We start from the raw sequence: 17,721 nt of genomic DNA, 5'->3' as shown, positions 1-17,721 counted from the left end.
GAAATTTATCTACTGAAAATTAAGCTGAAAACTGAAATTTAGGGGACATATTGTAAAGGCAGTGAAGATAATGCAGAGGATTGCTGCAATAATGAGAAGGACACTGACCTGCAGAGATAAAAGGGTTATCATTCTGTTGTATAAGTCTCTGATCAGACCACACTTAGGCTTCTGTTCTCAGATTTGGTCCTCAGGATTTGAAGGGGATAAATTAACTGTGGAAAGGATACAAAGATGGTTTCAGGACTGTACAAGCATAGTTATGAGGATTGGCTGAGGGAATGTGGACTGCAGAGTTTGGTGGATAGAAGAAGGAGAGGTGATATGATTGAGACTTTTAAACTGTTGAGAGGTGGTTACAGGGTTGACACTAGGGAGTTCTTTCGCTTGGTTGAACAGCGGGAAGGAGTGATGACAAGAGACCATCCCTAGAAGTTACGAAAGGAAACTGTGAGCAAGAATGTGAGGAGTGGTTGCTTTGCATGGAGGGTGGTTGAACCGAGGAATGCATTGCCTGATGGAGTGGTGAGAGCGAGAACGGTGAATGAGTTTAAGGAGTGGTATGATAGACTTTGTGTTTCTTAAGGGGGGACCTCCCCTCAATGAATCTAGAGACTTTATGTTCTTAGGAAGGACCTCCCACGATAAGTCTTTTGACTCCATGGAGGCCTGAATAATAATAATAGCTATAGTTCATTTGACCTTATGCTTTCCATGTTTAAAATCATATTAACTGATAAATTAAAGTATTCATAATTATTCTACAATTAATTCCACTGGACCAATTAAGAATGAGCACTGATGTGCTATGCACTTTTAAAACTTTCATCCATCAATAAAAATGCAGCAATGATATGGTCAAATTAAAATGAATTTTGTGCGTGTGTGTCTATAGACACGCGCACACACACCCACACACACACATATACACGCTCACGTACACACAGTAAAATGCTGATTATTGTAACTGGGATATGCTAGAGCCCAGATAACTGAAAAACAGAGTTAATCCAAATTACATTTTATTGGGTTAAATACATAAAGATCCCCTATAAAAACATAAGATAAACATTCTTGTAGTATGCAAATAAAAAATTGAACATTTTAAAACTTATTTAGATAGAAAGAGTACCTGATTTTTGTTTGTTTTCTTTGTAGCATTATTTTTTGTTTCGTTTTTCTTATACTTCACAAATTTGTAAAACTTCAATATAATCGACATCATCTCGACTTTCCACATATTTAAGTAATGTTTCTACAGCTGTTAGGGGTTCATTACAGCTTACTTTCTAAGCTGGTTGTAGTTCCTCATCATTGTCGGAAGTTTTTTCACTTGGTTATACTATAAATTATTATTATTATTATTCAGGCCTCCATGGAGTCAAAAGACTCTTCGTGGGAGGTACTTTCATTCCTCCAGTATAACTCCTCCCATACAGAATGCAGCATCCCATTGATGTTTCCCAAACCTCAAGACCTTACATTTTTCTGCATTAAACCGATACCCCCATTCGTTTGCCCATCTGTCTAGTTTATTCAAATCCTCTTGCAGGGCTACCACATCTGCACTACTACTAATAATCCTTCCCAGCTTCGCATCATCCGCAAACAACTGAATATCCCCTTGCAGTCCACTGGCAATGTCAGTGATATAAAGGTTAAACAATAGAGGTCCTAGTACTGAGTCCTGTGGGACCCCACTTGTAACCCTCTGCCTCCTTGAAACTGCTCCCCCATACACAACTCTCTGATACCTATCAGACAGCCAATCCTGAATCCAGTTGACCAATCTGACATCCAGACCCATGTGTGCTGCAACTTAAATATCAGCTTATCATGTGGCACCCTGTCAAATGCCTTCGCCAAGTCTAAGAAAATTGCAGTATATGCCTTTCCCTCATCTAATGTTCTTGTAACTTTATTATAAAAAGCTAGCATATTGCTAAAACAAGAGCGCCCTTTCACAAATCCATGTTGACTCTCACAGATAACATTACCCTCATCTGCGCAATGCTGTATACAGTCCCTCACTACTTTCTCCAAGATCTTAACAACTACTGATGATACACAGACTGGCCTATAATTAGACACTTCCAGTCTGTTACCACCCTTATGCAATGGCACTATCTTACCTTCCTTCCATTCCCTGGGCACCTTTCCCGCAGCCAGACTTTCATTGAAAATCCAGGTTAAAGGCACTGTCAATTCCCTAGCACATTCTCTCAAAACTCGTGGTGAAATACCATCCTGGCCACATAGCTAAAAAATTCCCTAGGATTTTCTTTGGATCTTAGGGCCAATCTCCTCTCATATTCCAGTTTCACTTTCCTTACCACACTAGTTACTCTTCTGACCTGTCTTATATTCTTCATGCATCTTCTCTTCACTTGTCTCCTTATATCTCTTCCATAGCCTCTTTTTCACATGCAATTCCTGTTTAATATTGTTTGTCATCCACTTTACTCCAAATTGTGTTCTCTTCTTGACTCGTGGTATACAACTTACCATCGCTGCTAACAAATATTCTTTCACAATTTCTCACACACTAATGATATCCCGGCCTTCCAATTCCTCCCTCCATGAAACTTCCCAAAGTTGACGTCTAAGACTATTATAATCACCTGCCTTATAATTCCACATAAGTTCCCGTCTCTTTAATACTCCTGCATGCCTATTCATTTTCCAAGTCAAAACCATATGGTCACTCTCTCCAACTGGTGGGAGAGATGTCATCTCAGTTATTATCAACTCTTCTGATGCTATAACCAAATCTAAAACTCTTGAACCTTTTGTTTCCTCTGTTTCATGTTGTCTAAGACATTTGTCCCTCAAGAATTCTAGAAATTCCATTTCCCCTATTGCTACATGCGTCTTCCTCTCTCCAATTTATACTACTGTAGATAAAATCACCCATAACAATCATTCTTCTTGCACTTGCCAAACTTAACTGTCTAAACATCTCCTGGTCCCCATCCTCTGTGCTCCTGGGTCTGTAGCAACACCCCACTAAATATCCTGTCTTGCCTACCTCTACCTCACACCATATGCTCTCAAAATCATTTGTCTCACTTCCTTCCAAAGCCTCCACTCTTAGAGGACATAGGTCATCACTTATCATAAGCAGTACCCCACCACCACGCTTTCTCCTCCTATCCTGACGAAAAATGCTGTACCCAGCAAATTCTATTCCTGTTATTATAACCTCTTCTGTCAACCACGTCTCAGTGATCCCAATAATTTTTGGCCAGGCTGATGCTATCTGCGCCACCAATTCCTCTCCCTTATTCTGGATACTCCTGGCATTAGTATAAAGCATATAAATGCCATTGTTTCTATACCCAGCATTATTCCTTCTAGACTGCACTGGGCTCAGTGTTACCTGATGTCGTTTCCCTTCTCCCAAGTATCCATTCCCACAAGAGGCCACCCCTGCTATCATCCTCCCTGGGACACACTGACTCGTTCAGAACAGCAATCACTCCAGATGCCTATGTCCTTCCTCATTCAAATGTAAACGGTCTCTTGCATACAATTCTTCTCTTTCCTCAAAGGCACTCCAAGCATCCACATATACCAGTCCTCTCTTGTCACACATTCTCACTATTATGCCATTCATTATCACCACTCTTCTGCTCAGCTCATCATTATCATACCTAGGCAACACGCATACTATTTTTCCTCTTTCTGTCTTCTTCCGTACAGCCTCAAGCAAAAATCTCATATCTCTCGCTGCCCGACTTACATTACCACTCAAGTCATTTGTTCCTACTATCACAATCATCTCATCCACCCTTTCATCTCTCTTAATTGCCATAGCCACCCTTTCTATTGTTCCTCCTGGCAAACACCCCCTCACGCATCCTATCTTGAACACCACGAATCATTGAGTCGCCATACATTATACCTCTTACCATTCCCTCTTTCCTATTGTTTCCATTCTATCCTCTTCTAGCATTCCCATACCTCTCTCTCATTCCATCTCTCCTACTGTTTCTATTCTCTCCTCTTCTAGCACTTCCATATCTCTCTCTCATTCCATCTCTCCTACTGTTTCCATCCTCTCGTCTGCTAGCATTCCCATACCTCTCTCTCATTCCTTTTCTTCTACTGTTTCCATTCTCTTCTCTTCTAGCACCCCCATACCTCTCACTCATTCCCTCTCTTCTACTGTTTCCTTTCTCTCCTCTTCTAATGCTCCCAAAATGCTCTCTCTCTCCTACTCTGATTCGGCTTGCATTTATCTCTTCCATTCTCCTAATCTTATCTTTCATACTTCTGCTCTCATTAACAAGACATTCCACCTCCTCTTTCAACTCATCTATCTCCCTCTGCAGATCAGTCACTCTTAATCTAAATTCACTCTTCCAAACAAAACCATCTCCTAAACTTTCACAGTCACTCACGCCTTCCACACTATCAACTATTATTTTCTCATTCATATATATATTTTTTTCATTCTCTCCTATCACACTACTCGTCTTCCTACATTCATTCCCCGTTCCTGAAGCAACAAGGTCGGATACTGATATTTCGAATGCACTTATTTCCTCCCACTGCCTGCATTTTGCACACATACGCTCTCTTTCACAAGCCCATATCCAATTCCCGAGACGCATACATGCCACAAAGTCCCTTATGATATTGCTTATAATAGAGTTCTTAAATGGCGGAGGACTTGGCGATACGTCACTTGCGACTGCAGCTGAATCCGCTATCATTCCTTACTGCCGAGTAGCGTAATCGTTAATTATTCAATTAATAAATTCCGTTAAATAAATAATAAAAAAAGTACAAACAATTACAAGCAGAAGAAAACCTTTAAGTACACTAAATAAAATGAAATATAACTAAATACAGTAATGAATGAAAACTTAGCTTCGTTTTGTCTTCCACCATTATGCATTCGATCCCGACGGTAACGAACATATCAAGGGTATTAATCACCGCATCTCACGGTCGATTCCCATCTCCTCCACCAATTTGAAAAAAATAAAATAAAATAACAGTTTCCTTCTACTGACACAAAAATACTATTACAACTCACTATGCTTCACACACGTTTATGTGAGAAGCACAAACGGTTTACGCTTTGCGGTAAGATTAGATTACACAACCCAAAATTCGAGTCATGAAAAGTTGTCTGGAAACTATTAACTGCTTCTGATTTATTTTTGACTGCTGATTTCAAATATCTCTTCCATTTTTCTCTATCATGTAAGGATTTTTCACAAAATGGATCTCAATATTACAATAAAATAGCTTTAAAATGCATTATATAAAGTGAAATAACAGTATTTAAAATTTTCTGTAAACATTTTTGGAATGAAAGTATTGGAAAAAAATTTTTTAATTAAAGATTAATCTTTAGTGCATACTTTATATTTCGTTGTGATGTCTTTTTCTTTTTCCTTCAAACCTTCTTTTTGAACTTTTTCTGTGAAATTCTTTACCCAGGTCGTTTCTGTGCAACATCCAGTAATAGTCCGCCATCATGTTGTCATTCCACCTGCCCTGATACCTTCTTTCCATCTCCTTGATGTCTTGGTGGAATCGCTCTCCTTGCTGTTCGCTGACAGTTCCCAGATTCTCAGGAAAGTAGTCTAAATGAGAGTTGAGAAAGTGCACTTTTAAGCTCATGGAGCATTCCAAATCCTTGAATTTCTGTAGTATGTCTTCCACAATCATTTTATAGTTGGGGGTCCTTGTGATTTCCTAAAAATTTGATCACCACCTCTTTCAAAGCTTTCCATGCTTCTTTTTCAACAGTTGCCATTTTTTCTTCAAACAGTTTATCCTTCATAAGTTTTCTGATGTCTGGACCAATAAAAATACCTTCTTTCAATTTTGCTGTAGATAATCCCAGAAATTTTGCTGTAGATAATCCCAGAAATTTTGCACAGATGTATTTAAAACACTCTCCCTTCTTTCGTCAAAGTCTTGAAAATAATTGCTTCATCAATCCGAGCATTATGTGAAACGGGGGGATAAAAGGATTTTTTCCTGAGCAACCAAAGTTTCGTGTAACACATTTTTACTTCCAGGTTCTAATGTGACTCTTTATGGCCATTCCTTCTTGATCCAATGTTGCTCTCGATCTCGGCTGTCCCACTTGCACAAAAAGCACAGGTATTTGGTGTATCCTCTTTGTTGGATTTTGGGACAACACCCAAAATATGGCGACTTTAAGATCACCACAAACTGTCCATCCATGATCATTGTACTTAAGTTTAGTGAGAATGAAGGCTAAATTTTCTTGTCGTTCTTTCAAATGCATGGAATGTCCTACTGGTACTTCTCCATAATTACAATCATACTTATTGTAATTATGGAGAAGTGTGGCTTTGAGGTTTCTTTTTGAGAAATCGATAAACAACCTCCAATCAGTGACTTCATATTTTATGTTGAATTTGCTTATCAGCCCAGAAATATCGCTACAGTAAACTAAATCACCTTCGTTTGAAAAGTAAGGAAGACAATCTCTTCCTCTATATCTAAACCTTTTATCTGCATTCCTCCCTCCCTCCCTCCCTCTCCTATCTTAAGAATGAGAACTTTCATGGAAATTTCTTTATTTAACATAAAAAGACACTTCAAAAAAGCACTTATACAACTAATTAGCTGTAAATAAAGGAGAATGAAAATAAATACCAATGTCCTGAATTTAAATCCGAGTACTACTAATAAAATTAGGAAATAATATTATTTCCTAATTTTATTAGGAAATAATATTATTTCCTAATTTTATTAGGACCTTGAAGATGTATGTATGTATGTATGTATGTACTACTAATAAAAACAATAAAATTGGAAATTGGGTAAAATTGGTGCATGATGGAATTTTTTTACTATTTTTTCTGAACTCAGCACCTAAAAATCTATAGATCAATTATTACTTCTCAGACAACTTTTCCATCGCAGGCCTGTGTTATCATTGGAAATTTATTTATTTATTTATTTTTTTTTTTTTGCACTTGGTTAGACTATAATAAATTTAGTTTAATCCTTTATCCAAGTGTAGGCAAACAAAGTTTGTGCCTGAAAATATCTTCAGGACTGAGGTAAGGTCGTACATCCCTTGGCAACTCATAGCAAAGGTGGACCAAGCTCTCATCACTCCTTGTCTCAGTATCTCCCATAATGCAAAGCACATCTCCTTGTGGACATGTATACTGCTACGCATTAAGGGAAGGGCCACTACCCAGACCGGTTTCGACTTTGATTGAGGTCTCGTCAGTGTGAGGCAGACCCAGGGTGGTGATACTAAGGCAAAAGCAATGGAGAGGTCATATTTACCTATACGAGTTGCCAACTGGTGTACCACCTTATTATTAAATTACTCTGGATTTAGAGAAAGATTATTTTGCACTTGGTTAAACTGTAATAAATTTAGTTTAATCCTTTATCCAAGTGTAGTCTGGCTCCCGTTGACAAGACCTCAGTAAAGGTCGAAACCAGTCTTGGTAGTGGCCCTTCCCTTAATACATGTCCACAAGTAGATGCTATGAGTTGCCAAGGGATGTACCACCTTACCTCAGCTTGTGTTATCATTGGTAAATACTAGTGAGACACAGATAATTTGAAATTTGATATGATTCTTAAATACTGCCATGTAATGTGCCCAGAAATCGGAAAAAATAATCATAGAACTTATTATTTTTTCTGGATTGAACCAAAAAAAGGATGAAATGACTCGTTTTGCATACTGATTTATACATAAGTTCCAACTTGATTTATTATGTACTGATTTATACATAAGTTAAAAAAAAGTTACAAATTATTTATAGAAAATTACTTGTCTATATCGGTGTCTTAAACTCACTAATTCACACTTCACATATGCAAAACAGATGAAATTCAAAAAACAAAAACAGCAACTTTTCACAAATGACAATGTTTGGATTGGTTGACATAATAACCAATCACAGCCACTGATTTCTGGATGCTATTGTCTTAGTGCACACCCTGCCTCACCTTCTGGGTGGTTTAAAATCACTGGAATGCTAAGAATTTGACCCACTGGGCCATTGTGACTGCACACTTGGCTATTAATGCGAATGTGATGCAATGTCTACACGTCAAAAAGTGTCCTTTTCATGAAGTATTAGTATATTGTGTTAAATTTCAGGAATCACATGAAACAATCAGGAGAGTCTTTAACAGGAATAAATGCAAAAATATAATATCAGTGATATTCCTATTCCGTGGGTGAATATATGCCCGATATATATATATATATATATATATGCACACACACATAGAGCTCAATAAATTATGAAAATCCTACTCACATGCAAAAAATTGATTCACTCAAGACCTTCATTGTTTTTTAGTATGTGCCAGTAAGTCAATATGAGTTCTACTAAATGATTGATAGTACTATATCGTAGTTGGAGATGTTATGTATATTTTTATTAAATAAATAAAAAAAATTTCCAGTCTGCAGCTATTTGCTAGTCAGCAAATATATATATATATTTGATAATAGGCAAAAATAAAATTTTTGCTTTAAGTAAATATAATACATATTTAAATAATTTTCAGCTTACACATTAACAAAATTGTATAGAATTTTTTTCAAAAGCTCCAATATATTTCATGCAACATTACATGGACATTATCAGGGAAATAGTCTGTTAACCACATTCAAAAAATTAATTGCAATAATTAGTTCATAAATCATGCATACATTAGCTCATATCTCAGTTCAGCAAAACTACATTGGTGGTCTGAAAAATTCTCAGTTTAACAATGAAAAAACAAATTTATAATTTCAAAATTATTTTTATTTTTCAACATAATCTTTCTTAAGACTGATACTTTTATTCCAGCTATGCTCATGCACCATTATCCCATCCCTGTAGTGGTTCTCAGTAAGATCTGCAAAATACCCCCTCTACAGCTGCAATCACCTCTTGATTTGAAGAAAAATGCTGACTAGTGAGGAAGAGATGGAAGTCGGAGGGAGCCAAATCTGGGGAATAGAGCTGATGTTCCAACAATTCATTAGTGCAGATCCCTTAATTTTCCCATTGCTAAAACACTTTTGGGGGCAGGTGCATTGTCCTGATGAAAGATGTTTTTTTTTTCTTCTGCAAACTGGGTCTTTTCTCACGAATTTTTTCGTGTAGTCTGGTTAAAAGATCGGAATAATATTCCCTGGTTATTGTTTTACTCTTTTCAAGATAATTAATAAACAAAATGCCTTTAGCATCCCAACATACTAATGCTGTGACCTTGTCTTCTTTGGCTCTAAACAACCAGCTTCTGTTCACTGTTTTGACTGCTGTTTGGATTCTGGTGTGTACTGCTGAATTCAAGTCTCATCTATCGTTGTAATAAATAGACATTCAAAATCAGTTTTATTCTTGTTAAAATGTTCCAAGCACTGTTCGGAGATTTCATGCAAGTGCATTTTTGATCTGCATGGCACCCATCTTGCGCAAAGTTTTTTCATTTGCAATTCTTCATGCAAAATATATCCTACACATTCTTTTAAAATGCCTATAGTCAGCAATTTCACACCCTTTGACTCTCCTATCATCCAATACCACATCATGCACTTCGTCAACGATTTCTGGTATTATTATTATTATTCAGGCCTCCAAGGAGTCAAAAGACTCATCGAGGGAGGTCCTTCCTAAGACATAAAGTCTGTCAAGACTCATCGAGGGGAGGCCCCCCTGAGAAACACAAAGTCTATCATACCACTCTTTAAACTCACTGACCGTTCTCGCTCCCACCACTCCATCAGGCAATGCATTCCACGGCTCAACCACCCTCCACACAAAGAAACCACTCCTTACCTCTTGCTCACAGTTTCCTTTCGTAACTTCCAGGGATGGCCTCTTGTCATCACTCCTTCCCGCTGATCAACCAAGTGAAAGAACTCCCCAGTGTCAACCCTGTAACCACCTCTCAACAGTTTAAAAGTCTCAATCATATCACCTCTCCTTCTTCTATCCACCAACCTCTGCAGTCCACATTCTCTCAGCCGATCCTCATAACTATCCTTGTACAGTCCTGAAACCATCTTTGTCATCCGTCTTTGTATCCTTTCCACAGTTAATTTATCCCCTTCAAATCCTGGGACCAAATCTGAGAACAATAGTCCAAGTGTGGTCTGATCAGAGACTTATACAACGGAATGATAACCCTCTTATCTCTGCAGGTCAGTGTCCGTCTCATAATACCAGCAATCTTCTGTGTTACCTTCACCACCTTTCAATATGTCCTCTAAACTTCAGGTTTCTATCAATCATCAACCCCAGATCTCTTGTCTCCCCTATTTCCTCCAGTATAACTCCTCTCATAGAGTATGCAGCATCCCATCTATGTTTCCCAAACCTCAAGACCTTGCATTTTGCTGCATTAAACTGACACCCCATTCATTTGCCCATCTATCTAGCTTATTTAAATCCTCTTGCAGGGCTACCACATCTGCACTATCACTAATAATCCTTCCCAGCTTCGCATCATCCGCAAACAACTGAATATCCCCTGCAATCCACTGGCTATGTCATTGATATAAAGGTTAAATAATATAGGTCCTAGTACTGAGCCCTGTGGGACCCCACTTGTAACCCTCTGCCTCCTGGAAACTGCTCCCCCATACACAACTCTCTGATACCTATCAGACAGCCAATCCTGAATCCAGTTGACCAATCTGACATCCAGACCCATGTGTGCTGCAACTTAAATATCAGCTTATCATGTGGCACCCTGTCAAATGCCTTCGCCAAGTCTAAGAAAATTGCAGTATATGCCTTTCCCTCATCTAATGTTCTTGTAACTTTATTATAAAAGGCTAGCATATTGCTAAAACAAGAGCGTCCTTTCACAAATCCATGTTGATTCTCACAGATAACATTACCCTCATCTGCCCAATGCTGTATACGGTCCCTCACTACTTTCTCCAAGATCTTAACAACTACTGATGACACACAGACCGCCCTATAATTAGACACTTCCAGTCTGTTACCACCCTTATGCAATGGCACTATCTTACCTTCCTTCCATTCCCTGGGCACCATTGCCAAAGCTAGACTTTCATTGAAAAGCCACGTTAAAGGTACTGTCAATTCCCTAGCACATTCTCTCAAAACTCGTGGCGAAATGCCATCCAGTCCCACAGCTTTACTGACATCCAGAGTACTCAGTATATGAAACACACTCTCCTCCTGTACCTCCAGACCTCGAACCAGTCCTATCCCTCTAGCATTAAAACTGACTCCTCTAGGATGAAATACTCCAATAAAGTGTTCATTGAACAATTCCACTATGTCCTCTGCATCAGTCACTCTATTCCCATTTTTATCCCACAATATCATTCTTCCACAGTCATTTCTCCTCCTACTGGCCACATAGCTAAAAAATTCCCTAGGATTTCTTTGGATCTTAGGGCCAATCTCCTCTCATATTCCAGTTTCGCTTTCCTTACCACACTAGTCACTCTTCTGGCCTGTGTCTTATATTCCTCATGCATCTCTTCACCTGTCTCCTTATATCTCTTCCATAGCCTCTTTATCGCATGCAATTCCTGTTTAATATTGTTTGTCATCCACTTTACTCCAAATTGCGTCCTCTTCTTTACTCATGGTATACAACTTACCATTGCTGATAACAAATATTCTTTCACAATTTCCCACGCACTGGTGATATCCCGGCCTTCCAATTCCTCCCTCCATGAAACTTCCCGAAGTTGACGTCTAAGACTATTATAATCACCTGCCTTATAATTCCACATAAGTTCCAGTCTCTTTGATACTCCTGCATGTCTATTCATTTTCCAAGTCAACACCATATGGTCACTCTCTCCAACTGGTGGGAGAGACGTCAACTCAGTTATTATCAACTCTTCTGATGCTATAACCAAATCCAAAACTTTTGAACCTCTTGTTCCCTCTGTTACATGTTGCCTAAGACATTTGTCCCTCAAGAATTCTAGAAATTCCGTTCCCCTATTGCTACATGCATCTTCCTCTCTCCAATTTATACTACTGAAGTTAAAATCTCCCATAACAATCATTCTTCTTGCACTTGCCAAACCTAGCTGTCTAAACATCTCCTGGTCCCCATCCTCTGTGCTCCTGGGTCTGTAGCAACACCCCACTAAATATCCTGTCTTGCCTACCTCTACCTCACACCATATGCTCTCAAAATCATTTGTCTCACTTCCTTCCAAATTCTCCACTCTTAGAGGACATAGGTCATCACTTATCATAAGCAGCACCCCACCACCACGCTTTCCCCTCCTATCCTGACGAAAAATGCTATACCCAGCGACTTCTATTCCTGTTGTTATATCCCCTTCTGTCAACCACGTCTCAGTGATCGCAATAATTTTTGGCCAGGCTGATGCTATCTGCGCCACTTTTTGTTACACTTTTTTTTTTTTTTTGGACGGCCTTCACATGGATCATCTTGAAGGCTGGTACGGCTGTGTTTAAACTCAGTCGCCCATTTCTTAATCGTAAAAAATGAAGGAGAAGAGTGCCCATAAACTTTTATGAACTTCGATTGAATTTCTTTTTGCATTAAACCTTCTTTTACAAAGAATTTTATAACTGCACGATACTCAACTTTATCCATTTCAAGGGATACAGACACTTTGGCTTCTGACAGCTGTATAAAAAAACTACTTGATAGTATGACTTGCAATTTCACATAGGTGCTTATCACACTTGTACCAACTTAGAAAAAAAAAATCTTGCCGATAGTCTTGCCATTTATGGTTGAGGCTGAGAACTTTTCAGACCACCCATGTATATGATTACACTGTTAGAGTTCAAAGGAACAATTGTAGAAAGTTGCATAGACAAAAGGTGATTGAAAATAATTATTAATTTTAAAAATATCTTATGAACAATTAATAATGGTCATTTCCAAACTTGGATATTGAAATGCAGTCTGATCAGTTCATGTTAGGATGATTTCTTAGCATTTTATGTGTTTAAAGGAAAAGTTGATCATATTTGAACTTGCTGGAGTGAAAAAGTTTTGTCTGATTCCAAAGAAAAAGCTGTATCTAGTGACAGTAGTATGAAAAACAAGGCAAGACTTTTCAGCTTCCAAAAAAATAATATAATCTTGATGATCTTCAGTTCTAATCAAGACAGAATGGCCAGTCTATCCAAAATAGCAAAGATGACATAAGCAGGGTACTTGATGGATGCCTGGTATGGAAAGAGGTAGCTATATATCCTTTATAGATAGTAGTTAGGAAGACAGATTCTTATCTGGTTTGAAGGAAGTATATATAGATGAAATTTGCGAAGAATCCTTGCTATTTGTTCCAAGATTCCTTTAAGGTATTGAAATTCTTTTCTCATCAGATTGTAATTTGATAGAAGGATGATAATTATCAATAATTTTTTTAATGATAGTTTCGTTGTATCCATTACATAACAGATTGCTTTTAATTTTATTGAGTTCATCTAACAAAAAGGAATCAGAAGAGCAGGTCATATGAGTTCTATGTACAAAACTCATAATAATACCCATCTTCTGTGATGATTGAAGGTGGGAGGATGAGTGAATGTATATGCCAGTAAAGGTTGGCTTCCAATAAACTGAAAATTCAACATGACCCATAGGATTATGAATTATTAAGGTATCCAAAAAGGGTATTTCGTTATTGGATTTGCATTCAATAGTGAACTTGATACAGGAATACAAGTTTACTTTCTCTAGGAACTGGAGTAATTCTGACTCAGAGTGAGACTAGACTGCAAATATATCATCAACAAAACATAACCATATACAAGGCTGGGGAAATATAGTTCCAAAGAGTTCTTTTTCTAGTTGTTCCATAAAATAATCAGCTAAGGCTGGTGAGAGAGGAATGCCCTTGTCTCTTGTGTTAGTATGTTGGTGAATAGGAAGACTATACCAAAAGAAACCATAATCTCATTATTAGACAGATATTGATCTTTTATTTTCTCTTTAAAGTCAAGATTGTTTTTGATACAAGAGTTATTGTGGCCAGTGAGATTCTGAAGCTGACGAGAGAGACTTTTTGCAAGGTAGTAAGTGAGAGAGCCAATACAGTCCACTTGGACGCAGTGGGTTGCCGTCCTTATGTATTTTAGGAAGACCATAGTGATGAGGCAGACAGGCATGGTAAATTTGTTACCTCTCAGCAGAAATGGTATCCTATGATTGTACACTGTCTAATGATTTATTTAATATATTGATGTGACTTTTTTTTGTTGGATCCCTGCTGATAACACTATAGGTTGACCTATCTCGTAATGCTGCCTTTGTCAACCTTCATGATGACAATGTTGGTGTTCTGGCATAGGTAGCAAAGAGCTTCATCTGTTCATAATTCTCTGATACCTTTCCCACATTTACCATTTGTAAGTAAGGTATGTGTTGAGGAGAGTGAAATCAGGACCTTTAGACAGAACATTTAGTTCATCATTTGTTAGCAGTCTATTTGTTGAATATTGTGGTAGTTTCTTCCTTCTAATATTTCAAACTTATGAATTAATCTATATTTATGGATGAAATGTGCTCATATGTCCGAGGATAGTAAAATACAAGAAATTAATTAAAAATGGTCTTGACTGAGGGAATGTCTTTTAAAGTACTTAAAGTTTCAGAAGTTTAGCCTTATTTAAATAAAAATGTTTCTTCATTTCACATATTTGATTTACTATAATGCCTTGCTTGCTTTTTTTTGATAAATCTTCCATTCAGAACATGACTGGACAGGGTCTTTAATTTTAACAAAATTAGGAATAATGTCAGCAATGCGACAATGCTTAAGGAACACAAGTCTGTTACAGATTAGCTTTCTTCAAATGTAGCTTATCCTATCTTCTTATTTAGAATGTTCCTTGCCATAGAGTTTTGTAATAAATAGTTTTAATGGAACATATGCACTACATATTTGAACAGCTTTCCAGCAAGTTCAAATTTGGTTGTGTTTTTCTTGAAACATATGAAATGCTACGAAATCATCTGAGCCTCAACTGATCAGACTGCATGCCAATATCTAAGTTTTGGGAAGTGATCACTATTAACAGTTCATGAGTTTGTTTGTTTTTTTTTAAATTAATAATTATTTTCCATTATTTTTCCTCTGAACTCTAATAGTGTAATCATATACTTCATCTGCAATTGAGAAACTAATATATGCATGATTTATGACTCATTATTTTGATTCATGTTTTGAATGTAGTTAATGGTCAGTGTCCACATAATGTTGGATGAAATATATTGGAGATTTTGAATAAAATTCTATAATTTTTGTTACATGTGTAAGTTATGAAAGTTATTTTAAATATGTCTAGTGGGAATGGGGAAGAGGCTGAGTGCAGTGGAGGGCCTTTGTTCACAGGATCACCAAGAGTCAAAATCAACTGGCACATAATAATAACAACAAAGTGCACGTTACATTAAAACTATTTAAATATAATACAGCTGTTAGATATTAAAAGTAGAGTTGAGAGGCTTCAATTTGGCATTTGTAAGATACTCTAAGAAGATTATAATGATAACTTTCTCATATACTCTGATAAATTTTCAAAACCCTTAAGATTTTCTCTATTTGGCTATAATATATAAATGGGTCTGTAATATCCTTTATTATAGTTTTATTTCAAGCATAGAACAAAGTATTTTTGTTCTATGCTTAATATTTGATAATGCACTTTATGATCAATAAGGTGCATTTTGACATAGGAATGCTAAATCATATTTAACAGAATGGTTTCATGCACTAATAAATGGGCTCTTATGCATGTCCTTTACCACATGATCAGCTGTCATTGTCTGTGTACCCTCATCTAGCCATATTCTGCTTTGATCTGCCCATTCCAGATCGAAGTCTATTCAGTGTTTTCCATCTCTGCCAGCCTAGATGTAAGCCAGAAGGAAGAGATTCGTTTAAGTTCAGAGCCTCTGGAGATTGTTCTTGCCACATTGTTGACTTCGTAGCTTTTATGGAATCAACCAATGGTTCCACAGTGAATAAAACTTTTCCTTGATATTAGCCTCCTATGTACTGCAACATGTCCATACATACATTCATCATTTAGTTGTTGTTTCTGCTCATATCTACTGTGTAATCCTTCTGATGTGAGAAGGTGTACCAGACAGTGAGTATAGATGGTCAATTTTTGTAAGCTTAAGGCAGCTGGTAATGAGCTCACATGTTTCATTAAGAACCTTGTCAATAATTTTGACATGTTGATCTTTTCCAAACAGGGCTAGCATACTCAGCAGTTGAAAAGCAAAGTGCCACCAACCTAGTAATACTAGGTTGATGATAATGTTTAACTAAAAGCTTCTTTTGTTAAAGAATTATCATTATTTTTACTTTTCTTTACATCTGGCATTGAAGCCTTAATCATGGAAGAAGCTGCACCTGCCTAAAGCTTTTTTGATAATTTTTCTAAAAGCAAAATACTGTGATGAATTAAATTTTATATCTCTCATATGATTTGTTAATAGTTTTATTGATTTCATTTTTTTAAACTTAATTTTTCAAATTGCAGACAAATGGATCGCTTGTGGATGAACAGTCTGCGAAAGAAGAAAAGAAAAATGCATGAAATAAATTTGTTACAGTTGGGAATTATGTAAACTACTTGCTATGTATATAAAAACTATAAAAGTTGTAAAGGAAGTGGACCACAGATATAATTTAATTTTGTACATTTTATGGTATTCACATTATCTATGCAGCAGTTGTATCATGACTTATCATAGTTATACAACTTGGTTAAATTTTTTCTGACTGATATTTTATTTTTCACTTGTTTTAGTATTATGAATACACATGCATATATACACGACTGCACTAGATATATGTAATATAAAATAATGTCCTTGAAAGTTTCATTTTCTGTCATGAATGTGGATTTCGTTCTGTTTAAATACTGTATAATGTTTGACTATATTGACCTCTGTAAAGTATGCCAAAAATAAATCTCCTATTTACATTGACAATTTAGTTATATATTATCATAAATAGTATATTTCTTTTTTAAATTTAAATTTTGGAAATTGCATTCTCCATTACAATGCTGATGTGCCATGTGAAATATAGATAAAATGAATTTAGATTGAAAATAAAATAAAATAATACAGAATAAATACATAAACAAAAAAAAAAAGCATTGAAATTAATATGATCATAACATTTTACCTTTTACCTGTAACTTCCTAAAAGTAAACCGTTATTTTAAAATCTTCACTAAAAGTTTTATAGATGAAATAAAACCAACTCGTGATCGATTTTTATATACATTGTTTCTTTCAATCTTCAACTATTTATTTCATGATGAATAAAATAGTTCAATTTTCTGTAAGATACAAAATCTGCTTGGCCACTCTGAATCATTTATCCCACATGACTATTTACATGATGTTACTATTTAGATTCATGTTTTTATGTTTACAAATTTTCATTAGATCATCCCATTATAAGTCTGATTGCACTCAGAAGAATGGATAAAAAGCCTGATTTTTAAAATATATATTTTAAAAAATTTGAGTAGTATATATTTTAAAAAATATATACTACTCAAAACAATAAGGGATAATTTAGTTTCTGTCTGATAATTATAAATTTCTGCAAATAATTATAACTATTAGGTACTTTATACATAAATAAATATTTCTTACTTATGGGTAGGCTGTAATTGATGAGATATTGTTTAAATAATTGATATTTATTACAAATTTAACAAATTATACATTTTAGCATGAAAT

General features: G+C 36.3%; 1 protein-coding gene across 1 annotated transcript in view; it reads left to right on the top strand.

Annotated features, from left to right (window-relative positions):
• LOC150098131 (UPF0729 protein AGAP000931) overlaps positions 1–16,956 on the top strand; it is a 64,158-nt gene extending 47,202 nt beyond the window's left edge. The window contains exon 3 of the mRNA XM_090406470.1: positions 16,503–16,956. Coding sequence (XP_090262596.1) covers positions 16,503–16,559 — 57 coding nt within the window. The 3' untranslated portion in view covers positions 16,560–16,956. The remainder of the gene's footprint in view (positions 1–16,502) is intronic.
• Positions 16,957–17,721: the final 765 nt, after the last annotated feature.

Source organism: Typopeltis vanoorti, chromosome 16 (assembly GCF_054136105.1).
Source record: "Typopeltis vanoorti isolate ZY-2024b chromosome 16, IOZ_Tvanoo_1.0, whole genome shotgun sequence".
Classification (NCBI taxonomy): Eukaryota; Metazoa; Arthropoda; class Arachnida; order Uropygi; family Thelyphonidae; genus Typopeltis; species Typopeltis vanoorti.
The sequence above is the reverse complement of the archived record's forward strand: the minus strand, read 5'-3'. Positions and strand labels throughout refer to the sequence as shown.